This window comes from Pocillopora verrucosa, chromosome 7 (assembly GCF_036669915.1).
Source record: "Pocillopora verrucosa isolate sample1 chromosome 7, ASM3666991v2, whole genome shotgun sequence".
Lineage (NCBI taxonomy): Eukaryota > Metazoa > Cnidaria > Anthozoa > Scleractinia > Pocilloporidae > Pocillopora > Pocillopora verrucosa.
The window spans coordinates 3,782,600-3,809,538 of NC_089318.1; the positions used below are offsets into that span (position 1 = coordinate 3,782,600).

Below are 26,939 nucleotides of genomic sequence, written 5' to 3' on the forward strand. Positions count from 1 at the left end.
TCTGCTTCTTTTAACAATCATCAAAAATAGTTGTGGAATAAATACTAAGAAAAGATAGTAAAGTTGTGGTTGTAATCGTTGTATTTATTACAATGTAGTACTTCTGACAGCCCGATAAAGTCACTCATCATGACTTCTTCGAAACATTTTCTTTTGATTAGAAATTCAGCGGACTTTCCGCGATTAAAAAATGAAACAAAAAGAAGGATGGTACGGGAAACTACCCTGTAATGTGTTTATTTTTAGTAATAAGGCAAAAATAGAGATAGACATTTTGCGCACCATCTCACAACATTAAGTTGTGACTCATAAACATCTCGATCAAGCGTAGAAGTGTTCTGAGGTTAATTTTCTCTTGAGATAATAACAAATGAAAATAAGTTGGTTTTTGCCAGAGTTTCAAATTTGCATCATCGTAATAGTTTTAGCTACTTGAAAGTTCGTAAAGAACAATCATTACTTCAGACCGGAAACCAAACAGCTCCAAGTTCCTTGTTCATTTACGCTTCCGTAAGACTTCAGTAGTAAGAACATTCCAGCAATTTGTTACTAAAAGTTGTTTATCATTTTCATGTTTTGTTTTGTTTTCTGTTGTTCTTTTCTCCTTTGGTAATTTGACGATTTGAATTGAATTATTTTCTCTTGGCAATTGAGATTTGATTTAATTTGTAAAAAGAGAGAAATTTAGCGAAAATGACCGGAAGTAGTTGTGAAATTTGGGGAAAGGGGGAAATTATTTTGTCACGTGAGCCAAATATATTACAATTGGTAAACCAATCAGAGGGTCGGAAATAAGATTCGGGGATTGCTACCGAAACCGTCTATGTCGGGCGAACTTTGTGTAATTTCTGCTTTTTCGCTGTTGAAAGCCTTTTAGGCTTCAAAGCGCGGCAAAAATGGTGGAAAATGGCTATGAGAACACGAAACTGATTCACCACGAGCTGAAAAACGGTACAGATTTCGTACAGTTGCTGTAGCGAAGTTAAAATAGTCGGGCATTTTGGTGGTCTGAACATAAACAATTTACTGGTGACGATCAGTTCTGCATAACTTTTTGTTTTTCCCGTAGCTAATTTGACAGCTCATGAAGACGAAAAGGTTGGACTGGAGAATTTTGAGCTTCTCAAAGTTCTTGGAACGGGAGGTAAGGAACACCCGATTTAGTTTCATTCTTTGAGGGATCCTGTTCTGCGCAAAACCTGCGTAAACTCAACTTGCTTGAGTTTTCGTGCTCAACCCCTCGAGGAAATGTTGACTCAATTTTTTTTCTCACGTACAGCATATGGAAAAGTTTTTCTCGTTCGTAAAAGAGGTGGCTACTTCACCGGGAACCTATACGCCATGAAAGTGCTGAAAAAGGCTACGATCGTTCAGAAAGCGAAGACAGCTGAACATACTCGCACTGAGCGACAAGTCCTGGAAGCAGTTCGCCGGTGTCCATTTCTTGTCACATTACACTGGGCTTTTCAAACAGAATCAAAACTACATTTGATAATGGGTAAGTTTAATGTCATTTGTGTAAGTTTCTCTTCGCTTTTTTAGAAGTCTGAAGAAACCCTTCATATCGAGCAAGCGAAATCACGACTTGAGGAATCATTTCCGTCAGGTTTAGAATTTCGTACAATCTTCAAATCGTGTTTTTTTATTTAGCAATGTCACGTTTCTAGAATGGTTCGTGAGTTTGGCGTATTTCTCTGCGAAACTTCCGTGCTTTAGGTTTCGTTTTTAAATAGGCCTTGTAAAGACTTGATTCAATATCGAAATATTAGTAAGCTCAAATCTTCTTCTAAGTTTCATTTAATACAATCATGATATTTGTTATTATTGTGAATCCCGCAGATTATGTGAATGGAGGCGAACTTTTCACCCACTTGTATCAACGAGAGAAGTTCACAGAAGACGAAGTTAGAATATACATTGGAGAAATTATTATTGCTATCGAACATCTTCATAGGGTGAGTAAAACGTTTTATTTAGACTCTTTTTGTCCGGTTTTCGACAAAACCTGTCGGATTTTACGCCTAATTAGATCTCCTCAGCTTCATTGGTCAGAGTTTACAAGGGATGTAAATAAAAATAAACAAGGTCCAAAATTGGTGGCTATAATCGTGTATTTTTACGTCCATATTCTTCAAATTTGGTTGTTTGTGTGGGGCATTTTTATTCAGGAGAGTAAACATTGAACGTACACTCTCTGAAAACTCTGACAGATTGCGCAATGTTTCTCTTTCTGCATTATTTTATTGCACGCAATCTATCTAAACAGTAGTTTAGGAAGGTGACCATGCAAACAACTCGTTGACGAGATAAACTAATTTTTGCTTTCAGCTCGGTATAATTTACCGTGACATCAAATTAGAGAACATCTTATTGGACTCTGATGGGCATGTGGTGATCACAGACTTTGGGCTGAGCAAGGAGTTTTCAGCGCCTAACTCGGTAAGCACGACGTTTTTGGTGTGTAGCAGTTTTCTACCAGTCAAGTAACTTTGTAAATCGAATTTTTTATTAATTGTTTTTAGGGCGAGAGAGCTTATTCATTCTGTGGAACAATTGAGTACATGGCCCCTGAAGTTGTCAAAGGTGGTAGTAGAGGGCATGATAAGGTACAACACAGATCGAATAAAATATTGAAATAAATGTTGTTTTTTTTTGTCGAAGTGAGCAATTTAGATTAAAAAGATGGAGTTGATTCTGGTGGGCAGATGTATGTTTTGGGCCCAATTTAGCCTGCAAATTTGTCACAATGTGTGATAAAGTGATGATAAATGTTATTCAAATTGTGGTGGACATGAAATATTTTAAATTAAAAAAAGCTTCAATCAGCACAAAAATCCTATTTGCACTTCCTTTGTCCTTAGTGCTCTGCTTGCAAATTGTGTCACAATGTGTGACAAAGTGATCGAAACAATAATTTGAAATATGGTAGACATGAAATATTACTGTAGATTACAAAAAAGTTTCAATCAGGACAAAAATCCCACTATCACTTATTTGGTCCTCCGTGTTGTGCTTGTGAATCTCATCATCACACTCACTACCTCAAAGGAAAAAGAGGTCAATGTAAACAGTTCATTTACAAAGTCCTTAATCTTCTCCATTACTCTACTCTCTTTTGAAGAGTAACATAATTAAAAAATAACTTTATTTGCTCTGAAATATTACCCATTTTTTCTTTTCTTTATCCTTACAGGCAGTGGACTGGTGGAGTCTGGGTGTTCTCATGTATGAATTGCTCACGGGAGCCTCACCTTTTACTGTTGATGGCGAGAAAAATAGTCAGTCTGAGATTTCTAAGTAAGTATAATATGTGGCTGACTGTATTAATTGATGCTTCAAATTATGATTCAGTTACACAAAGAAATGATCTCCTGGTAACCACAGCATATTAGTGTCAATGTTTGCTCCAAAATATGGGAGGAGGAGGGGGGAGGGGGTGGGTAGAACTCTTTGAGGCTTGCTTTACCCATTTCACTCCAAATTCTCCTTACTGGCTGCTGTACAAGTCTTATGATTTTAGTTGTGATAATTTGTCACTAGATCAACCGATAATTTCCTAATTGATATTTCTTGTTATTCTCATCCTTGTCTGCTTGAAATTGTATGGATATTGTAGGGAGAAATTCTATCCTGGTCAATCAATGCGTGAAAGGGTTAAGTATACTGGAGTGCCTAATCCAAATTCCCTATTGCTCCAAAACTTAACCCTATGTATTCTAACATCAGTATGCATTTTCTCTCTACTGTTCTCTACACATTCCCTAAGGTACTGATAAGAAGAATATGTGTAAGAATCAAGAGCTCCCATTTTTGGTGATCATTTCCTTTATTCTTGTGACCTTAATTTGTAATGTGGGGGTGATATTGTAAGGAGAAATTAGATGCTAGTCACTCTCAGGGATCATATCATGATTTGATCAGATCAAAGGGTTTACAAAGCTGCGGCAAATGTGCTGTGTAACTAACTAAGACAGAAAAAGCCACATGGTACTCCCATGTGAGATGAGACTAGTTTTTTTAACTCTAGAATTTCTCTGCTCTGTAGACGAATTCTGTATAACAACCCGCCCATGCCAGCAGACATTTCAAGAGAAGTTGTGGATTTACTTCTGAAGCTTTTGCAGAAAGATCCAAAAGTGCGACTTGGAGCAAAGGGAGCCCAAGACATAAAGGATCATCCTTTCTTCAAGGTTGATGTAATGCAAAATATTTTCCGTAAATGTTTCGTTATAGCTTTGATTAATTTGTTCAGAGGTTTCCAAAAAGGTTCCTGGCAACCAATCATTTGAATCATTTATTATGGGGCCTTTCCCCTGACTAACTCTGTCACTAAAGCAACATGACAAGGTCATTGACAGTCACTTCTCTATGCCTGTAACTCTACAGTAAACTCATTTATTTCATTCCTTTCAAATTAGCTGCCTGGACAGTGGTACCATTATAAGAAAAAAAATTGTGCATGAGTTATGCCAATTAAAAACAGTTGTTAGTGATGAAAGTACTTTCTGATTGGCTACTCAAACTTTACATATCCTTTGCTTTTCACCTCTGAGCAATGTGCACATGATTTTTGCCTGAAAATGTTGTAATTGTAAATCAGTTAAAATCATCTTTTTGTGCTGTATTAATGTTATCTCACTGTCTTAGTATTTACTAAAAACAATTGTTCACCTCAGTGTTGGTGGCCAGTGGCAGATATTTACCTCACTGCTTTGCGGCTTGGGAAATATCCACTTTTAGCCACCTCAACTTTACTGAAAAGTTCTTAATTATTTACTTGCTTTCATCATTGAATTAATTTAAGGCAATTGATTGGGGGCTGCTTGCTGAGAGGAAGATTGCTGCTCCCTTTAAACCTCGCATTGGATTTGAAACTGATGTGAGTAACTTTGCAGAAGAATTCACAGACATGGTCCCCACATATTCACCAGCAGCCATACCTAAGACTGCGGATAGAATTTTCAAGGTAAGACAGATAGCAAGGCTGTCACAAAGTTTTGAAGCGGCCATTGAATGGGAGATAACATCTGTAACTTTGTAATACATGCCCAGGTGTAACTAAACAGTGATTGACCTCTTCACTCACAACATCAAGGATACTCAGCTGTAACAGGTGTTACGGCTCACAGCCTTTATTGATTTATTGGTGTACTTTGTAGAAGATTATCAACATTACACTACACTGTGGCAAAATTGCACAAAACAAGTAAAATTTTATTGTTACATTCTACTTTTAATATTTTTTTGTCCAGGGTTATTCATTTGTAGCACCCTCAATAATATTTGGAGAAAATGAATTTACCAAGCGTCTGGTGGCAAACAAACCCTCAGAGCACAGGCCAGCTCCAGGTGCTGTAGATTATGCAGCTTTATTTGAGGTAACAATTCATTTGTATAATCATGTAGATTAAAATGATTTTAGACAGTTTATTTTCAGTAATTGGTTCTCCCAGGAGAGAAATATTCATGATTTAACAGTGTCATAATTGGGCAAACTGATCTCTCTATCAAATCACTAAGAATACTCTTTCATTTAAAGAGAGTGTTTTTACTGGTTATTGCAGACTTGGTTTCCATGGATGCAGAACACTGTGCTCCGATTTGCATCTCATGGCACTATCATCATCTAATTTTGATAAATTTTTCAATGATTTTTTTGTAACTTTTGAAATAATGTCACAGTGGTTCTCATTTGAAAATTTTATGGTCATTCTTTTTTTCAGGATTCTCCTTTTTTTCGAAACTATGCTATTAGTGATGAAGTTCTTGGTGATGGAAGTTTTTCAACTTGTAGGTAATGTCACACTGGATTCCTTGCTACATTGATTGCAATCTTTGAAAAGAAAAGCCTGAGCATGGGGCTCCAAGCTCAACTAATTTCAAGCTGCCATTTAACAACCCAAAGTGACAAAATTAAAAAGTACTCATTGGCCACCATTTTTGTTCTGCAATTGAGAAATATAGCTGTCAAGTTTTCTTCAGACCAGAAACATGAAGTAACAGATCTAATCTAATTTTACTTTTATCCAGAAGATTTAGCAAACTAGACAATTAAGTGTGAAAAACGTTATATTCTGAGCTCATATGGAAATTATGCCTTTGAGTTTAAAATGGTGGGCCATAAAAATAATAAAAATATGATATGATAAAAAATATAAAAATGGAAATTACATGTATGTTAGATTAATGTTGGTCAGTGTTTTTTTTTTTTTTTAGAAAATGTGTCCACATTAGAACTAGGGTTGCGTATGCAGTGAAAGTTGTGAGCAGAAGGTGAGTAAAATCTGGTACTTTTCACAGTGTGTTAGACTCACCTTTATGCTTTACTTTTTGGTGATTAATAAAGTTGTTATTATTATCATTATTATTATTATTATTATATTTGGCATCAGTGATGGCACAGTAGCTGTGTAGATTGATTATTATGCAAAAGTGTATTTTCCTGTTGTGAAACACGTTGATTAGAGAAACAAGGCTCTTATGAGGAATTCACATCTTAATTTACTGTGTTTTTGCAGGCGTGATCATATCCGGGAAGAACAGTCTCTAAGAATCTGTCAAGGTCATCCTAATATTGTGCGACTGCAGGAGGTGTTTCAGGATGATGTAAGTGCACTCATTTAAACTTCAAACTACAAGGATGTGATTCATACTTTTCCCTATTAACTGTTATACATTTCCAGATCAATTGATATACAGAATTTGGTCATTCTTTAGCGGACAGATTTGTCCATCCTCATCATGAGTTTTCTACGGCAAACTGGCCATGTATGATTTTGTAAGAGAAGTTAGCATACAATGAAATGTGAAACTACTTCCTTATGTTTTTAGCTGCAAAACTTTTGACTTGATTTTGTCATCTATGTATAAAACAATTTTTTTTTTCATTTGGATGATTTTCTTTAATTTGCAGTTCCATACCTATTTAGTTTTGGAATTACTTGGAGGTGGAGAGCTCTTGGAAAGAATACGGAAAAAGAAAAATTTTTGTGAAGTGGAAGCAAGCAACATAATTAGGAAATTAGCCTCTGCTGTGGAATTCATGCATGGCCGAGGAGTTGTACATAGAGATTTAAAACCTGAGGTGTGTGCTTTAACGTCCCTTCAATCCCTAAGAGTGACAAGGTTTTAATTTTGCCTCACAATATCACCCTGGAATCAATGTTTTAAGTTACAAGAATAAAGGAACTGATCCGCAACTGACAAAGCTCTTGATGGTTTTACAAATTCTCCCTGTTAGAACCTAGGTAAAGTATAGAGAACAGTATGGAGAATATGCATAAAGATGTTAGGGTGTAAAGGGTTAACTACATCTCATTCTGTGTGGTGTTTATGAATAAACAGTAGCTTCTACTTGGTGCAAAAATATACTCAGATATTTGTCTTCAGACTTTATTCTTTGATCCTACCTCTAGCTTTTAAACTAGTTATGAGAATTTGGGGAAAGATCAAGATAATAACATCTACTTGATTAGTTTGAGTATTCTCACTACCTGTTCACCAGATAACTTGATACAGTATTGGATGTAACAGGGAGAAGTTTCGTGATAATCACTTCTGGGAGTTGAGAGGTTAAAAGGAAATTTCAAAGCAGAAAAACTGTGAAGAGAGTCATAAATTTAGTTGTTCCTAACAATGATTTTGTTTCTGCACTTGCTTTCTTCAGAACTTACTGTTTGTAGATAATTCAGAGGATGCAGAACTAAAAATTGTGGACTTTGGCTTTGCAAGACTTAAGCCAGAAAATCAACCCTTAAGGACGCCTTGCTTCACGGCAGCTTATGCTGCACCTGAAGTAATCAGCCAAACTATGAACAGAAGTGGCTATGATGAATCATGCGACTTATGGAGTCTTGGAGTTATAATGGTGAGCAGAACAGAAATTGCTCCTGTCAGGTCTTTTGACTGATAAAAAGTTTTTTTTTCCCAGACAGGGTGTCCTGAAGAATCCTATTTAATATTTAATAAATAATTATGATTATATAGTTTTACAGGAAAGACAAATTTTTAGCTGGTAACCCTTTAACTCCCATGAGTGACCAAGACAGAATTTCTCCAATACATTATATATATATACAATATCAACCAGATAAGTGATGAGAATAAAGAAAAATGTCAATTTAGGGACTGATAATTAGTTGATCCAATACTAAATTCTCTGAAATAACATTATAAGAATTGTATGGTTGACAGTAAAGAGAATTTGAAATTTGATCTGGGAGTTAAACAGTTAAGCTGCAAATTTGGTACGGAGTTTTCATGACCAGAGTTAGTGTAGATTGGGTGAAGGTTGATGGATCTCATTAAATGGGCTTTTAGCCACAATCTATGATTTCTTAAGGTGTACTTTAACCCTTTCACCTCCAAGATCTTTTTTAGTAATTCTCCTTACATTAATGCAGGGCTAGTGCTCAAAACATCAGCTTAGAAACTCTTTATGTTGGCTAATTTATGTAAACTGATCTACTCAGTTGATGATACCAGATTACCTTGTACTTCTCCTTACCCTCTGCCATACTATTTTTACGATGCTCATTGGTATTGGATCAACTAATAACCCCCTAATTAATATTTTCCTTAATTCTCATAATTTGTTTGTATGATATTATTAGTAGTGATTTTGTAAGGAGAAATTCTATCTTGGTCACTCATGGGAGTTAAAGGGCAAATAAAAGTCATAACCATTGTTATCACTTTGTGTCTGATTTATGAATGAAGTTATAAGATACTTTTCATGTTTTTCACCACAGTACACCATGTTGTCTGGTCAGGTACCATTCCAAAGCAGTCGTAGCTTTAGATCTTCAGATTTCATCATGCAAAGAATAACACATGGTGACATCAGATTTGAAGGGCAGCAGTGGGAGTCGATATCACCAGCTGCAAAAGACCTCATCAAAGGTTTGATGTCAGAGTTTATCAGTTCATTGAAGCTTGATCCTCCTATGCAAGTCATAATATTTTTATTCAGTTTCTCAGGTAGTCATTTATGTAAATAATAGTACTAATTATATCTCTCAACTAGCTAGTACATGTATTTTGATTGGTCAATTTAGTGGGCCGCATTTCCCTGTTTGCTCCACTCGTTTTCTCTGTCTGTACTGTTAGTTATGGAACCTCGTTTTTTTTCAATCAGTCTGTAAACCACAGTGTATAACTCAAACTTACTTTAAGTAAGAGTTATTTATTAACTGAGTTGGCCATGGGGTACTAGACAGAAATTATTTTTCTTGAAGTCATGAAGTACAGACTGATTGCAGGGTAGCGAAGGTACACCTGCCAAATGTTTTCTTCTCCAGCCACACCTGTAACTGTAACTTAGTCAACTTAACAAATAAATTCCAGGTTGCCATGCGTCTGTTCAGTAATAGATCACAGATGACATCAAAATGGGGTAAGAACAAAAAAGTGGCACATAAGGTGCAGCCAAGTGTGTCACTGATGTTCTTACCACATTTTGACATCCTCTGTGATCTATTACTGAACAGATGCATGGCAACTTGGAATCTATTTGTTTTATATAATAAAGAATTAAAAAAAGTTTTAATGATGACGTCATCTATATGTCTGTCCTCCAATAGATCATAAGTGAGAACCAATCAGAATGTGTGCGTAACTGAGCTTATTATATAAAAGTATTTTGACTCATGACTACTTCTCTTTTTGCCTTTTGTCTGGCACTTTTCTATCCAATCATAATACAATAGTTAGCTAAATTTAATGTGTGTGTGTCTCTCTCTCTCTCCTCTCCAGGGCTTTTAACAGTGGATCCAAGCAAGAGACTAAAAATTAGAGAAGTTGTGAACCACGAGTGGCTTAGGGGTGGTACATGTCTGCCCCATACCCCTCTCATGACCCCAGGAATTTTGGGCAAAGGACATAAAAGGACTTACGTGGAGTCTGCATTAAATGTAACATATGATGCTTTTAACAGAGCACATAAGGAGGGATTTACCTTAATGGATGTGCAACAAGCACCACTTGCCAAGAGACGGAAAAAGAACAAGACAACGTCAACAGAAAGTAGGTCTACCACAAGTAGTGATCTAAGCAACAGTGGAGGAACATCCCCCTTATTAAATCCAAGATGACACTGGTCACTCAAATGGTAAATTTTTTTTGAATAATTTCGAACTTGTTACAAATGGAGAAAAACTGTAGATATGGCACACTGTGAGTGATGCAAATACCGTGTAAGAATGAATGAATTGCAGTTTGTATGACTGATAGACAAGTATAATTTGTTAATAAAATATTTTAAGAATAATAGCAATATTAAGTTCACTTGGAAATGTAGTTTGAAGGTGGATGTTAAACAATTTGCTGTTGTGGTGAGAATGAAATTTTATAATTTATTGTGTGATATGAGTTTTTGTAGTGCACAAGGTTGCATTTTAACAATTTTTTTTTAGAAAACACACTCAAATAATTTGCAATACATAATGACAAGATTTTGGGGTACTTTATAATTACTAGTCAAGATTGGTTGGGGACACAAATTTCTTAAAATTGTAGTGTATATAACAGTAAGTTATTATTTCTTGTAATAGGACTGAAAGTAATGTTACAATGGCATCCATTGGAATCCTCATTATAATAGTTATTAGTAATACTTGTTCTTATGACTATGCTGTATGTCCATATAAAAGCTCTTGTCAAGATTTTTTTTTCAAATAAATGTTTGGGCACACAGTAGAGCAAAAAATTATATAGAGGTATTGTAGATGACCTGAAAGTTATGACTCACCAACTGGTAGAAATTGCTAGCCTTCTGCCTCTCTTTAGAAGTTCTTGAAATGGAATTCTTACCCTTTCCTGCCCAAGGGAAATGCCAAATTTTTTCTAAAATGAGAGTAATGAACCACTAGATATAGACCATGTATAATATATCATTTTATAGGTTTTTTTGGGGTGCATGCTATAAAGGACACCAACAGATGTAGAGGAGGTAACTGAAAGACTGTCTGAGAAGTGTCCAAAGTGTAGAATAAAAAACCTTGACATTTTTTGTTTGCCTTGTACATGTAGAGTATACCACTAAACTATAGGCTAAATTGCAACCCTCAGAGCATTGATTGTGGTGAGATATCACCTGAACCAAAACAGTGCAAAGACAAAAAGTTCCAAAAGTTGCAGGAGTGGTAAACCAAGTCTAATATTGGAGGGGACCATGATTTTATGCCTTCAATGTGCAGATCTTTCAATGACCTTTTGGTTGCAAAAAATTCAGAAAAAATGAATAAATATTTAGTATGTAATGGCATCCTGTGCTATATGGTACTTTTGAGCTGGAAAGGGTTAAGAAACTGAACTGATGTTAAAATAATTGGCATTCATAGATACCCATCTGAGTGTACAGTGATCATAAAAAATTTCTTTTTTCAACACATCCTTCTCTCTTTAACTCCTAAGATCTGATTGTTAATTCTCCCTTCTAGCCACCACATATTTCCTTGTGAATTAGTTTCGAGAATTTGATTTTAGATCCAAGTAACAACTTAAGCCTAAGCCTAAGTTTCAGTATATTTATTTCCTGTTTGCAAAATGATGTTTGAATATCATGAGAAGTCACATTAATTTTTAATGACTTTTGGGAGTTAAAGGGTTAAAATAGCCCTAATTTTATAGCATGCAATTTTGAATTTTTTTTTTTATTTTAAGCTTACTTTCCTAATAAGCCATTTTACAGTTGTGTTCTTAATTGCCAAGCCTTTGATTTGGAGTGAGGCTGAAGGTGACCTTGTGATAGAGACCAATATCTAGTAAGCATGATAACAAAGTAATTTACATTTGAAAAGCAGCAACATTTTTATCCCAACAAGGTCAATCTTAGCAGCCTCACTTCTGTTCAAAGGCATGGCAGACAAGTTGGCAACTGTTAAATGGATTATTATTAATAATGTCTGCAGTCAATTTTTGTAATGAAAATGTTTCTCTCTTCTGGAGCACCAAGTAGCCAGGGTTTTAGATATATTTGGGTAACCCTACTTTGATAGTTTTTCTGATCACCAAAGTGTTCTTTTTTTATTTGGTAAGGAATTTGACTTCAAGAAAGTTTCTCAGGGAGTTTCACTTTGAGGTGATAATGGGTAATATTGGCCTGTTTACTTACCTTGTGCTAACAAACAAGAACTGTTTTCACAATCAGTGTCTGTAAAATAAATGCTTGCACTCAGTATTAATTGCAAAACTTGAAATAGGTCTACTGTACTGTAATTAAACAATGGTAGTGGTTAAAATTTTTGTCATTAAGAACACTAATAGTAAGTAACACATTCAAGCTTTTTTACAAACTACATGAATTGCGAATTTTGTTATGTTTTTCATTACAAGCCTTAAAAGTCTTCCAGATCTTCAGGAAAATTGTTTGAAAGGCTGAAAATCAAGGCAACATTATGTCGCATCACTAGTAAATATTAACTGTTATCGACAATACGTAATGGTCTGCATTTTTATGCCAAACGCATGTTTTTTCCTTTTTGTCTGAAGTGTAACTATTTTCAAGGAGTGAGAACAGACAATGTAAGTATGAGGAAAGACAAGTAAGGTTGGAAAGATAATCGATTAATGTAATTACAGGTAGCACAAGTTGACCAGATTGAATAATAAATGAGGCTTTTAAAAAGTTTCAAAATGTAGACAGAATTTCACTGATTGTTTCCAGACTGATGTTAATTTAACGATTAAGTTGGATGAGCTTGGGTCCTGTTGTACAGAGTAGGAAATGTTATCCAGAATTAGGATAATATTTTAATTCTATTAGTTACATACACTGCAAGACACTTTTGGAATAAAATTTTAACTCTCTCATAACAGCGTTACTTTACAACACTATTCATCTTATTTCAAATCTTTGCAAAAGCAGACTTTAATTTCATCTTACAAACTCCATAAATCTGTGCAGGAAGAGTAGCCACCATCGTGTGTACATATTTCATGGAATTCCAACCACTGCCCTACATTCCCACAGACAGACAACAAAAACATGGATTCTCTACGTAATGGGGGCAAAAAGCTGCTAATGGTAAACAAAGCCCCACATAACCTGGGGAGAAGGAAAGAGGAATGAGGGGTGAGGAGTGAGTACTGTAATTTCCGTTCATTTACCCGTATGGCAGATTACCCGCATCGGTCAATTTTTGCAATAACGAGAAAAAAGTTTCAACAGATTACCCGCACTGGCAGATAACCCGCACCCAAAAACAAGAGGAAATCGTCGACTCGCACAAAGTTCCTTCATTGATTTTGTTAACATGATACCTTTAGCGTGCAACTAATAAATTTTCACACTTTTTGTCTTTGCTTTTTCATTGAGAATGATACCACTTGTAAAAATCTGTTCTAAAAAAATCGATATCTCAAGATCTATAAGTCGAATAAATCCCTTGAAACGGGAAATTAGTCTTTCACTCAAGGCAATGCCAGCTAAGAAATTTCACTTGTGCGTCAAAAATTATCTCGCGTCATTAATTATGCGGCGCCACGAAATGAACATGTCGCATCATTTTCCGTGTGAATTGCTCAAATTTTCACAATTAAAGTCTTTTAATATCAAGTTTGCTTCCCGTGTAAGTGAGAATTGTTTTTTGAAATTAAAAAGAAACAAGTTGTGAAATTGACAAGGTAAGAAAGTAAGAGTACAAACAAGATAAAAGCTTTGAATCGAGTTTTGTATGTTTTCGATTTGCATCAGCTTTCATCGAGAGTTTTAAAGTCTCTTATTGTAACGTGCAATCTGCACGAAATAAACAAGTTATTACAGAGGTTTTTTAAAGAGTATCTTTAGCGCATCTTATCATCTCTGGTTTTTTCCTGCTTATAGTTTTAAGACTTATAAGCTTTAAAAATTATCGTATTACCCGCACCTTCCTATAACCTGCACTAACAACTGTTTGTGGAAAAATTAACGGATTACCCGCGGGTAATCGGCCTGAAATTGCAGTATTTACTTTGACTAGTGCACTAAGTACATGACAAAGTAGTCTTCTTTCTGGATTTCAACTAAGAATCAAAATGCTACCATAATTTTGACGATGTTGGTACATGTCTGTAATACAAGGACTGATTTACAAATAGATTATTTGAAATCCCTCTTTCCCAGTATAACCTTTGGAGTAAGTCACTAGTTCAGCAGTCATCTGCGAAATTATCATTATTATAGTCTAAGAAAAATTCCCAGTTAGTGTCACATTTGTCCACGTGTCTCACTCCTCTAAGGCACGGTTTTTTTGCAAAGAAATTGCCTTTTGCCAATTTTATGACCCCATGCTGAGGATTGCGCTGAAAGAGAGGGACTGCCTCATGGTTCAGATAAAAAAGTAATCCTAAATAATTGATTACGTTACTTTTGTGTACACGTAACAAATTTCGAACACATTTTGTACACAATTCAGACTCGTGTCCACTAGCAACGTTCCCACTAACAGTGATTCTAGAAGTGCACGATGATTGGTTCATGCCCGGTTGCTTTGACAAATTTCATGAAATCTTCGGGTTTCATGCTTGTTGTTGCTTCGTTAGTCATCGGATGGAAATGCACTTTCTCGTGATTATCCTCCACAAAACTTGCGTCTAGTAAGAACGTGACTTCTTGATGGGTGTCGTTGAACAGAGATAGGGGTGTCACGCAACCCTGTCCGACACCAAGTTTTTCCAACATAACTGCTTCATCTGCAAACCGAAATCCTCCACTTGCTCCGACTTTTTTGGCAAGATCGTTCAAGTTGATCTCGCGAGTCGCCAAAGCCGTGAAGAGCCATAAGCGTTTTTTCTTCTTGTCCTTCAAGAAAAGATTCTTGCTGTGCGCTCCTGGGAGATGGCCGATATACGGCATCATGGCTTCCACGGTGAAAACGGCGGGATGTTCCACCGTTTCTGAAGTGATTCCCAAGTTTTCAAGGTATTCCATGAGTTCTTTCCGTCCACCGGCCATTTCAAAATGTTCCAAATGGAAATGCGAAGGCAAGACGTGCAGAGAAGCAAATTTACCCCTATGTCGTGTAAAACAACATTTTGTGTATCATTGGAACTGACTACCATTTCAAGAAGCAGTTTTAGAACAACAAATGAAAGATTACTAAACTGCACTTATATCTTTAGATCCTCTTCAATACATGTACTAGACACGTTCAAAATCTTCTGCAATCATTATTTGAAAACCGTCAACGCCGTTCCCAGCATAAAAGGACATTTTGTTTCACTAGATATGTTGGGGTGTAATACCGCTGACTTATTGAAGTCTATATCATGGCGCATGAAACAGACGAGAGAAATCTTTGCAATTTCCAAATGTTCTCTCTAGCGCGTCACGCTTAATTGTGTGATGTTATGACGCCCCTTTACAATGAATAGGACTTTAAGAGTTTCTCTAAGGAGCCAGGTAAGAGAAAAAATCGGTGTAGCCGGTACTTTTGTCATTTGCTTCAGCGCCGGTGGTGGCGAGGAACTGCTCTTGGCAACTTGTCACAGTTGAGATCACGACGAGTTCCACGTGAAGTATTTTGTTTACGATTTTCTAGATAGATGAAAGCTGGGTCGCATCATGTGAGCTCTCTACTGTAAGGGTGATTTGAATGTTTGAACTCTTTGTCGAGTACATTTATGACTGACAATATGATAGAAGCCGGTGAAGCAATATTGTCTTCAGAAAATAATTATGTAACATACTTTCAGTTAAAAAACTCATTATGTCGATTACCTGAGTTCCTCTTGAACAATAACTCCCTGAATCTTTGTTGAGGAAAAACACCTAAACTTTGTATGCACTGAGAGAAAACTGCAGTTTTAAATGGATGAGGAATGTTTGCTTTTCAGATCATCCACCACATTTGTGGCAAGTACTCCTTGCAGTTCACAAGGCCAGTTACTTGTGTATGGAAGCATATTGAAAAAAGATGTAAACATCAAGATTCTTCAAATGCCTTTAAGGTACCTTTTCTTAATTTTCTGATGTGATAAAACTTTGTCTTTTAACTCCTTCAGACACATTGCCACATCTTGGAGATCCAGTAGTCTTGCTTTTTTCAGGAAATTAGGGTGGTATTTGTATTTTTACTGAACAGTATTTGGTTTAATCTAATTTTTAATATTCATATCCTGTTCGTTTTTCTTTTTTTATGACAGTTTCTGGGCCATGCAAGGACAGCACTCCACAGAAGATGGCAGCATTCCTTACCACAGAAACCTGGTTCACAGGTACACTGTAATTTTTTTACGACCACCCAAAAATTTTATCACATATTATATACCTGTCACTTGTTATCTGAAATGCAACATTTGCCGCACAGCCCAGCAATTAAAGGTTCCCAGCATTGCACATATAGTTAATAGAATTGTGTTGTTTAACCCTTTAACTCCTGTGAATGACCAAGACAGAATTTCTCTTTACCATATCAATACAATATCAAGCAGACAAGTGATGAGAATAAAGAAATTATCAATTAGGGGACTATTATTTGATTTCAATATCAAATTCTCCAAACTAACATCATATGAATTCAGTATGACAGAGAGTAAGGAGAATTACTAATGAGATCTTGGGGGTGAAAGGGTTAAGGTTTGGAAAGAAACTTTTGGGGAATGTGGTTAACATGGAGTAGAGATCATGCAGCCCTCAAAAGGGTTATCCACCATTTGAAAATAGTTACAGTTATTTGGATTGTGGGACATTTTACTTCTCATGATAAAATCCATAGTATTACACAGTTATGACTCCAGTAACTCAATGTTTCATTTGAAAGTGGTGTCTAAAGAGAAGTACATGATAACAGGATTATGCATGGATGGTTTGATATTGTTAAGTAAACACAAAAGTTTAAGAAAAAGACAATCTTTTACCTTGGATTTCAAATTTAAAATATTGGTGAAAGTTTCATGAAGCCATGCAGTTGAACACCAATTATATGATTATTGATGTGTTCTGAAGTAAAATTTTTTTTCACTCTCGTCTCGATTTTTCAGTTATATATTGCATTAAGACCAGGTATGACCATTAGACAGCTTGCTGCTGAGATGAGTTGTGATCCAGGTAATGTGCCAATAAAATTTTATGTTCTTAGTAACAAGTAAATCTTTGTCTTCAGATGATTTCAAAATCACATGAATATTACTAAAATTTAACCCTTTAACTCTCATGAGTGGCCAGGACAGAATTTCTCCTTGCAATATCAATATGATATCATGCAGTCTAATGATGAGAATAAAGAAAAATATCAGTTAAGCTACCAGTTTATTAATTGATCCAATGGCAAATTCTCAGAACTAACATCACTAGAATTGTATGGTAGAACAGTAAAACAGTATGGAGAATTTACAGGGATTTTGGGAGTGAAAAGGTTAATCAAAATTAATTTGAATGCTTAAACAGGTTCTCTAGCTGATATATTGGTTGAACTTGGCGAAGAATTGCCCAATGGTCTGCTCACAGGTACATGGAAATGTCTTTTCATTGTAGAAAACAGTGAAATATTTTAGAGTCATGTTTTTGTGTATTTTTTGTTTTATTATTAGTAAGTACTTGAAAATTCCAAAACTTAGCTTGTGAAAGAGACAGATTTACTGAACCTTTCAATCCCTAAGAGTGACCAACATCTAATTTCTTCTTACAGTCATACACTGTAAGTGCAGCCTGAATAATTCCCACCGATCATGGGAATATCTAGGAAGGGATCACCATACTGAGAAGCTTTGATTGTTAACCAAATTCTCCTTGTAAGTGCTAGGGAGAATGTACAGCAAAGAGTACAGAGAACACAGATCTGCATTAGGGTGTAATGGGTTATTTAAAGAGACTGAAAAAAGTTCATGTTCTGTGGTATTTTTATGTACAGTGCTTTCACCAGACCAAGCCGAGCTGTTGGTAATGGAACACAACATGACTCCTGTTCACCGAGATCTCAAAACAGAAACAAGGTCTGAAAAATGGTTGAAAATATGACTCTTGATAGTTAATGATAATAAATAATATCAAGGATCTCAAGTTCCCTTATATTCAAGTTCATCATTTTGACAAGATCCAGTTGTCTTTAGAATTTATATTTACACTGTCAATTGAGTGTATTATGTGTTCAATGCATGTAAAGTGCTTTGTATACATTTATGTTTATTGTAAGAAAAACTTAAGATTATTTTCTGTAATGACTAATAATTTTTTTTTTCAATTTGGCTTCATTAAAAAAAAACAGCCATTCCCTTGAATCAAGGCCTCCTGTAGTGACAATTATGGGTCATGTTGACCATGGCAAAACCACTCTACTTGACACACTGAGAAGAACATCAGTAGTGGCCAGGGAGGCGGGAGGAATCACACAACATATTGGCGCTTTCTCAGGTAATAAAAAGAGACTAATACATTGGTGTGCGTAGTTATAGAATTTCTCTTCAAGTGTTGAATTAGGTATCTTGTGGGTGAGGGCAGGAAACAAGTAAGTTATTAAGGTGAACTATCTACAAGTAACCATGCATTATTTTGTTTATGACATGGACACCATGGGCCTATTCTGACCAAAAAAGTTGACTTTATTAGCAACAGTTATGGGAAAGATCAGTGACTTGTCAGTAGCTGATTGGCATAATCAAACACATAAAGAATTATGGTAATTTTACTAATGTGCAGTGATGGCTTTTCTCAGAGCTGGAAATCCTTGTAAAACTGACAGCAGTTAATATCAATAATAGCAAAAAGTAGTTTTTATCACTCCTAGTCCTCCTTAAATTGGTCTCTTTAAGCTGTCAGGCTAGCTTCATTCCTATATTAATCCTTTAACTCCCAAGGATCTGATTGTTAATTCTCCCCACCAGCTGCTACACATTTCCATGTGTAATAGCTGCAAGAATTTAGTGTTAGATCAAGATAACAACTTTAACCTGATAAGTTTGAGCATTCTTATTACCTGCTTGCTGGTTAATGTATGGATATCTTAGGGAGAAGTCACATGTTAATCACTTTTGGGAGTTAAAGGGTTAAAGAAGCATATATACAAATAAAAGTTATGTTGCAGGGATATCAAAACAAGGCAGTGATCACCAGAGTTTTGCTGGCTACTTGATAGCATGTCACTGGTTACTCTGGTCAAAATAAATACCTTTTGGCCCTGAATGAACTTTTCACAGCTTTTGCGGAGTCTACTGCAAAACATTTTGAAACCCTTGTTGTCTTCCTTTTGCAGTCAGCATTAAAGGAACAGACAAGACAATTACATTCATTGATACACCCGGCCATGCTGCATTTGAAACAATGAGGGCCAGGGGGGCTAATGTGACAGACATTGTTGTACTTGTTGTGGCAGCAGATGAAGGTGTGAAGCAGCAGACAGTAGAGTCCATAAGACATGCCACCAGAGCAAAAGGTATGATGTCAGTCAATAGTATTGTATAAGATTGTGTGCATGTTGCCATCAGATTTTACTTGCAGGTAAAAATATTTCTAGTTACAGTAGGCTGAATTTTATTATTTCTTAATACCTCCTAGCCCCGCTTAGAAGGAATCTAACCCTGTACCTGCTAACACGTTAATTCACATGACTGACTGAGAAAAAGTTTCTCCCTTTACAAATTATCAAATACAACATTAAGCAGACAAGTTGTGAGAATAAAGAAAAATGTCAGTTAAAGGGTTATTAGTTGATCCAATCAACTTATAGCAATAAGAATTGCATGGCAGGCAGTAAGAAAAATTACTAAATGAGATGTACTGGTCAAAATTCAACGAAGACTTAAATTCATTTGTATAAATGAATGATTTGGCTGAAATTCATGAAGTCCATGCCTTGAAGTCCTCTGAGACTAGCCACAGGCCAGAGCAGCCAAATGCAGATCACCTTTCTTGGTGTACATGTAGTTTCTATAAATAACTCTTAGCAGTCAAGTTTGCTTTCTGTGTTGCTAAGATACACAACAAGTTTTTTCCACTTGGATAAATGGCCCATGCTCTATTGAGCATGTGGGCCTTAAATCTGAGCTGAAACAACATGGTTCTGTAACATGCAGTACAAAGTAAGAAAACAAGGGTAGTAAGATGTGTATTATGATTATGTGCAGGTTCAGATAGAGGGGGGAAGATTTAAATCCAGACAAGTCAAAGCAACTTCTAATTTAGCAGGCTGTATGATGAAATATAGCCCATTCAGTTGACCAATCATAGCGCAGCACATGCTAACTCAAACTGAGAGATGTGATGATATAGTGTATTTCAAGAACTAGATTTGATCCTTTAAACATCTCTGAATTCTAAAGTATGACTGTTAATGAGATTGCATTCCATTTGGTTACTGTTCTGTAGAAGACTCCAACATATACCTTTGGTTCATTTCAAAATTATTGAAATGCAGAATGTGAAATTGTAATTATTGTTTTAAATTTAACATAATGCTGATGTTTCTCACCTGCAGTTCCAATAATTGTTGCACTCAATAAAATAGACAAGCCCAGAGTTAATGTGGTATGTTTTTTCTTATTTTTTATGTAAAATTGTCTAATCTTTCAGTTGCTGCAAATTAATTAACTAAACCCTTAGCCTCTAAGAGTGACAAGCATCTAATTTCTCCTCACAGTATCATTGCTAAATCAAACTTAAAATTCTTGAGAATTAAGGAAGTGATCATCATTTTAAGAAATTGATCCTTTGTTGTCAAACAAATTCTCCTCTTCAGTGCCATTGGAAATATATAGAGAATGGTGTGGAGAAGATGCATATTGATCTTAAGGGTATAGGGTTAAAATGAATGGTTACAGCTATACTAGCATTAATATTGTGGACTGCAGATATTTAACTTACTTCTAATGGTATTTGTAGTAGTTATACTGTAGCATACTTATTTTGAACTAAAAGTGGAAACGTCAGGTCTGTTTTGATTTTCCAAAAGAAAATTACTGACAAGCAGATTCAGATTGGGTTTACTTTTAATTACTTTTTATCAGTAGTTTCCTGTCTAACTTTTGGTGAAAGTTCTACAGACAAACCACAGAGAATAGAATAACCAGGACAATTAATCCCCAATTACCTTAAAGTGGCTCACTCAATCGACATTAGCCCTACAGTGTAGCACTGACATGTTAGAATGAGAGGGATTTATAGAAAACAGTTTAGAAAGCAGTGTGGCTGAATGCTTTGGCTGTTAGACTTCAAATCTGGTTTTCCCAGGTTCCAACAGGTTCCTTCTCACTTAATTTTTGTTCTTGGCTGCCCAGCAATGTCAACTTCTTGGCTACACTTTTTATATAGCCAACTGGTCAGTCTCCTGCCAGTCAGGATTTTTAAACACTGTTTTATTTACAATGTTTCCAATTTGTTTGTATTGGGCCTGAAAATCCCCAAATCCTCAAGTAAGTGTACATGACACATGTACACAGTAAATTACAAATCATGGTGAGTTCTTTGTTATCAAATCTGACAGAGTCTTTGTTCTATTACTGTTTAAATAATTTTATGCAGGAGCAAGTCAAAAAACAGCTTCTGCAATATGGAATTCAACTAGAGGAGTTTGGAGGGGACATCCAAGCTGTAGCAGTGTCTGCCTTAAATGTATGAATGATTAGTCAGTCAAAATGATAACTAAAAGAATCATTCCACATGCAATGAGTGCATTCTGACCCATAGCACAATGCCTAATGGTCAAGTTATTAATATTTATTAACTTTTATTTAAAAGATAAAGCTTCTTTTAAGGGAGAAGTGCAAATGGAAGCTAGGGTAATTCATGAGAAAGAAAAGAAGAAAAAAAAATCTTTTGGCCAAAATCCTTGGACCCCTGAGAGTGACCAGCATCTAATTTCGGTTGATACAATATCACCCCTAAATCACACATAGTCACACATGGTCATGAGCATAAAGGAAATGGTTACCAACTAAAGAAGCTCTTTACTTTAACTAAACAAATTCTCCTTTTCAGCACCATAGGAAATGTGTAGAGAACAGTATGGAGAATCTGCATACTGATGTAACAGTGAAAAGGGTTGAAATGAAACCTTAAATTTTAATGATCTACAATCGCGGTTTATTTGATTAACACTTTTATAAGGAAAGTAATCTCTCTCATGTTGAAGGGAACCAATTTTGATGAACTGCTGGAGGCAATCCACACTCTTGCAGAGTTACAAGATCTAAAAGCCAAAGTAGATGGGCCAGTGGAAGCAATTGTCCTAGAGTCAGGCAAAGACAAAGGAAGGGGGTATGTCTAATTGTTCTTAAAAGTATTTGCAGTAGTTATATTTTATCCTAGTTGACAATTTTCACTATAGTGTAAAACAGTCATGTCTGGAACACCCTTAATTGACTTCAAATAGACTAATTATATTTGTCTTGGGGAGATTTTGTGTGTCATATATGGCTATCTGTACATTTGATTATGGGTGATGAAGTTAGACTCATTTTAATTTAATCATGGACAAATTTTATTTCAGCTCCATTGCAACCATTCTTGTGAATAGTGGAACACTGAGGATAGGTGATATTCTGCTTTGTAATCAAGCATTTGCAAAGGTAAACTTCATGCTGACTTGAGGTTGTTAAAACCTTTCTCTAAATTAAACACATTTGAATAAATGGACTGGAAGGGTATAGGGAATAAGTAAATTGCCCAGAAAATTGAAAAAATTTGTTTACAGCAAAAATTTTGGTCATCTCAGAGTATAAGAGTTTCTTCCTACTAAATACAAATAGATATAACCAGTTTTCTAGCAAAATTCCCATGGTACAAAGTAAGTGTTCCCAGTCCAGCTATAATTATGGGTTAGAAATAGTAACTGTTATTTGATGATATCATAATGGAGTTTGGTTTTTTTGGACCTCAAGGTACGTCTCATTCTTAATGACCATGGTCAAACTGTGACAGAGGCCATGCCCTCAACTCCAGTGGAAGTAGTGGGTTGGAGGGACACTCCTTCTGCAGGAGATGAGGTTATCCAAGTTGAAACAGAGGTAAATTCTACAGATTTATTAGTTAACTTAACTCTTTCACTCCCCCAATCTCATCAAGGTAATTCTCCTTACTGTCTGCTGTACAATTCTGTTGGTGTAAGTTTGGAGAATTTGGTATTAGATCAACTAATAAACCCCTCATTGATATTTTTCTCTATTCTCATCACCTGTTTGCTTGATATTGTGTTGATTTGGTAAGGATAAATCCATCCTGTTATTGTCACTTGTAAGAGGTAAAGGATCAGTTAGCAATAATTCAAAAAGTGGAGAGAGCAACAGACAAATTACTAGATTAAAGTAGTTTACTTTGACACAGTGTAAGACAACAATTATTTTTAAATACTACTTCTTCTGTTAAATCTAAAAGTATAACTTGTTTCAAAGTTAGACACGCCATCCTCATTAAACATAGCTGGAGCTACACCACTCTTGAAACTGTCCTTGGAAATCACTCATTCAACATCCTTCTTACAAAATATGTTTGTAGGAAGAAGCTAGGGATGCTGTAGAGAAGAGAAAGGCAGTATTACGGCAAAGAAAACTGCTTTCAGAAGATGTGCATAATGCCCTACTGGATGTAGAGCTGAGCTACAGAAAGGAACCAGCTCCCAAGCAGCCTAGCAGTGAATATGACTGTAAAGACAAATTAAATATTATCATTAAAGGTTTGTGCAAAATGATACAGTTGTTAGAATTCAAGGTTAAATGGGCCTGCTAACATTTTCTCCTTGTTAGCACCTTTAGAAAAGCAAAGAATGTTAGGGGTAAACAGTTAGGATCTCCTAAAAATGATCTGACTGAACTCTTTCCTAATCAGAGATCTAGCTATTCTGCTCTTCATTGTTGTGATGCTGTAAATTGATGTGACTGATCATGATATGCATTAATTTAGAGGTCACTGAAAGAAGCGATTCCTTACAACACAAATGTTATTCACAAAATTTGAAATTTATTTTCTTCACAACCTGTAAAACTATATAAATTTACCATCAACAACATAACTTGTTTGTGAGTACTATGGCCTCACACTTATACTTTTATAGTTTACCATATCATCAAATAAAGTTAACTGTCTCAGGTGTAAATACACTATATATACATCATAACAATCAATTTGAGGTCTCTTCTTGAGTAATTGTGAGTGAAACTGTTGTGGTCAAATTTGAATGTGGGTGCAGAGTTGTTGACTTTTCTTCAATCCTTGCCAAACAGGTGATGTTGATGGTTCCTTAGAAGCAATCAGCGACGCTTTAAAGACATACAAATCAAAGATGGTGAAGTTGACAGTTCTATCCAGCCAAGTTGGAACTGTCACTGAAAGTGACATCAAGCTTGCAGAGACTTTTCATGGTAAGAAAACTGAAATCTATTTTCTTTTCTCTGAACTGCAAATGTTTATTCACACTCTACCTATGTACAAGTCTGTTCACAATTATTCTGGATCATCAAAATTGTTGCAATTGGTGCTGTTGTTGTTGTTGTTTCTGTCATTGTCAATTTACCATCATTGTCATCATTACTATCACTATCTTTCCTTTCCACCTCATGCCAACTACGTCAAATAGGTAGCAGATGTCATTCCCCATTGCAGTTCTTAAAAATGTCAATTACAGCACCACATAAATACCTTTCAGACTAAGATTTAGTTGAGATGAACTTATGCTCCAACCAACTACATTACAGTAACTTACACCCAGGATCAAATGTCATAAATTAAAGGAATAGTAATTTTAACCTGATAATGATTTCAGAATCTTTTATTTCCCTCTGTACTTTCAATTAATTACAGGTATAATTTTGGGCTTCAATGTGAAGATTACAAAACAGATTTTGTCTTTGGCTAGACAGCGTGGTGTGGATGTGAAACAGCACAGAATAATTTACAAGCTTTTGGAAGATGTTAAGGTATATCGAATTAGTATGTCGTCTCAACTTTCCAGCCAGATTATTATTCTGAAAAGGTTAATATGTAAATGAAATTATCTCATCTGCTATGTTCCACCAGTTTTATTAACTCAACTTGGTCCTGGTCTCCCTCTCTCTTTTACTCTGACGTTAGTATTGTGCCATTTACTATTTTGCTTCATTTTAATGTAGTGAACACCTGGAACAAGCCACCTATAGCACATGTCTACTGGGTGCAGAAGGAATTATAATGCATCTTAAATTACAGTAGCAAAGCAAACAATCTTAAAATTTTAATAGAGAGCACTAAAAAGCTCATAGTATTTTTATTAGAACCCTAAATTCTCTGATGCTGTTAGATAACTATTTTTGTGCCATTTGTTTTGTTATGGATTTATTGGGTCATTAATCTTACAGTTGTAATTATCTTGCATTGCACTTGCAGGCTGAACTAAACAAGAGAATCACTCCTATTCATGAAGAAAGCGTTACTGGTGAGGCAGCAGTTCTTAAAGTGTTTAAACTTACTGGCCGACGGAAGGCCACAGTAGCTGGTTGTCAGGTCAAGACTGGGACACTTGATCGCAAGAGTTTGTACAGAATAACAAGGAATAATGAAGTTGTATATGAAGGTGATGTCTTGTTTTAATTTGATTTGGGTTGATAAAAATAATCCTGTTTTTATGTATTTGTCTGTATTTTTTGATGATAAAACTGGAAAGGCTCTGATTTCACTTATTTTTCAGCTAGCATACTTATTCCTACTTATATCCTGTCCACAACTTTCAATACTGTTTCCCCTTTTGAAAAGGGTGAGACTTGATGCAAGCAATGTTTTTTCATGAAATCATTTCACACTAGGCTTGCAACTTAATGATGAATATGTAACTTGCTGTAGTTGACACAGTAGATGTCAAGCAGCAGAGAACAATTAGACAAAAGAATGATAAAATCAATGAAAGAGATAATTTTGGCAGTTGGTTTTTTCTTGTGACACGTTCTGTGTTTTCTCCACAAAAGAGCTGTAACTTTCTCCTGCAATTTCAAAGCTTGTTAAGAGACTAGAGAGGGGATTTGTTTTTCTTATTTTTTACTTTGATGACTTCCCCATAGAGCTATTGGTTAAAAAGTCCAAAAATAAAGAATCAAATTTGTTTGGCTGTCGTGGTAACTAAATGTTTCTAAACTGACTTTTTTTTACCAGGACGACTGGCCTCCATGAAGCATGGTGTTGATGATATAAGCCAAGCTAAAAGGGAAACAGAGTGTGGCTTGTCATTTGAGAAGTTCTTGGATGTCCAAGAAGGAGATGTGGTTCAATGTTACACTGTGAACGTCATTAAACCACAAATTGATTGGGATTGGGGTTTCTGATATATCACAAAAAAAAGATAATCTCTTCATGTAAAATACTTATAAATTAATCTTGTCTTGGGCTTTTTAATATCAATGATAGGTGGACTTTACAATGTAATAGGTGGTTAGCTTCAAATTTTATCAAAAATAATGCATCAAGGTTGTATATGATCATTGCGCTTAAGCTGTCTTCCCATTTGTAAAAAAAATGGAAAACATTTGAGAAATTGTATCCATCAAGAGAAATAAAGCAAGTAAACTTTGAAATTATTATTTAACTTTATTTGTTCCCCCTAAAAACAATTTTAATAAAAAAATTTTGATCATGGTGAAAATGGTACAGTTGTCATCTCTCATGTTTTTATCCAACACTAGTGCAGTTCTGTTACCTCAAATTTTAAAAATAAAGGTAATACCCTCAGGTTTTTTCATGATAATTATTATCTAGTGGTATTGCACATTATTTACCCCTTTCCAAATGTTTTGTTACATGCAGAAATCATTAGGTCAACTTTTCACCTGAGTCAGAAAAGCTCTTTCTTGTCAAAACGTCACAAACGTGGATGTGTTGTGAAATTTTGTTTTTCTTTATGTTTTCTGGGGTATTTAGGCCGAAAAGTTGGTCTTTTGTACTTTAACACATAAGAGGTTGATGAGCATCTGCAGAAGAAAAATCAATAGTTCAAAGACTTTTCAGTTTAAAATTTTACAACTCTTCACGGACCTTGATGTATGCACAAGAAATGAAACTGTTCAGGGATGCA

General features: G+C 35.5%; 3 protein-coding genes across 4 annotated transcripts; 2 read left to right on the forward strand and 1 right to left on the reverse strand.

Annotated features, from left to right (window-relative positions):
• The first annotated feature begins 810 nt into the window (after nt 1-810).
• LOC131786560 (ribosomal protein S6 kinase alpha-5-like) lies at nt 811-12,645 on the forward strand. 2 transcript variants are annotated; one of them, XM_066169625.1, is made up of 17 exons: nt 811-951; nt 1,070-1,144; nt 1,280-1,498; nt 1,840-1,955; nt 2,329-2,439; nt 2,523-2,606; nt 3,194-3,297; nt 4,046-4,196; nt 4,805-4,966; nt 5,253-5,378; nt 5,724-5,794; nt 6,217-6,273; nt 6,519-6,606; nt 6,914-7,084; nt 7,667-7,867; nt 8,751-8,901; nt 9,754-12,645. In XM_066169625.1, the coding sequence occupies exons 1-17, from the start codon at nt 897-899 to the stop codon at nt 10,089-10,091; spliced, it is 2,280 nt and encodes a 759-aa protein (XP_066025722.1). In that variant the 5' UTR covers nt 811-896; the 3' UTR covers nt 10,092-12,645. The 2 variants fall into 2 exon arrangements, with proteins under 2 accessions (XP_066025722.1, XP_058959596.1); XM_059103613.2 differs by having other exon boundaries at nt 4,046-4,190.
• Nucleotides 12,646-12,776: 131 nt separating this feature from the next.
• On the reverse strand, nt 12,777-15,143 carry LOC131786562 (prolyl-tRNA synthetase associated domain-containing protein 1-like). Its single transcript, XM_059103615.2, has one exon. It carries the CDS (start codon nt 14,930-14,932, stop codon nt 14,432-14,434), a length of 501 nt encoding a protein of 166 aa, XP_058959598.2. The 5' UTR covers nt 14,933-15,143; the 3' UTR covers nt 12,777-14,431.
• A 100-nt stretch (nt 15,144-15,243) lies between these two features.
• LOC131786553 (translation initiation factor IF-2, mitochondrial) lies at nt 15,244-26,516 on the forward strand. Its single transcript, XM_059103605.2, has 18 exons — nt 15,244-15,379; nt 15,814-15,927; nt 16,123-16,194; nt 16,960-17,026; nt 17,366-17,425; nt 17,829-17,910; nt 18,183-18,328; nt 19,167-19,346; nt 20,388-20,437; nt 21,431-21,520; nt 22,041-22,165; nt 22,398-22,476; nt 22,789-22,914; nt 23,402-23,579; nt 24,127-24,264; nt 24,704-24,819; nt 25,265-25,451; nt 26,024-26,516. Exons 1-18 carry the CDS (start codon nt 15,344-15,346, stop codon nt 26,191-26,193), a joined length of 2,016 nt encoding a protein of 671 aa, XP_058959588.2. The 5' UTR covers nt 15,244-15,343; the 3' UTR covers nt 26,194-26,516.
• The last annotated feature ends 423 nt before the right edge of the window (nt 26,517-26,939 follow it).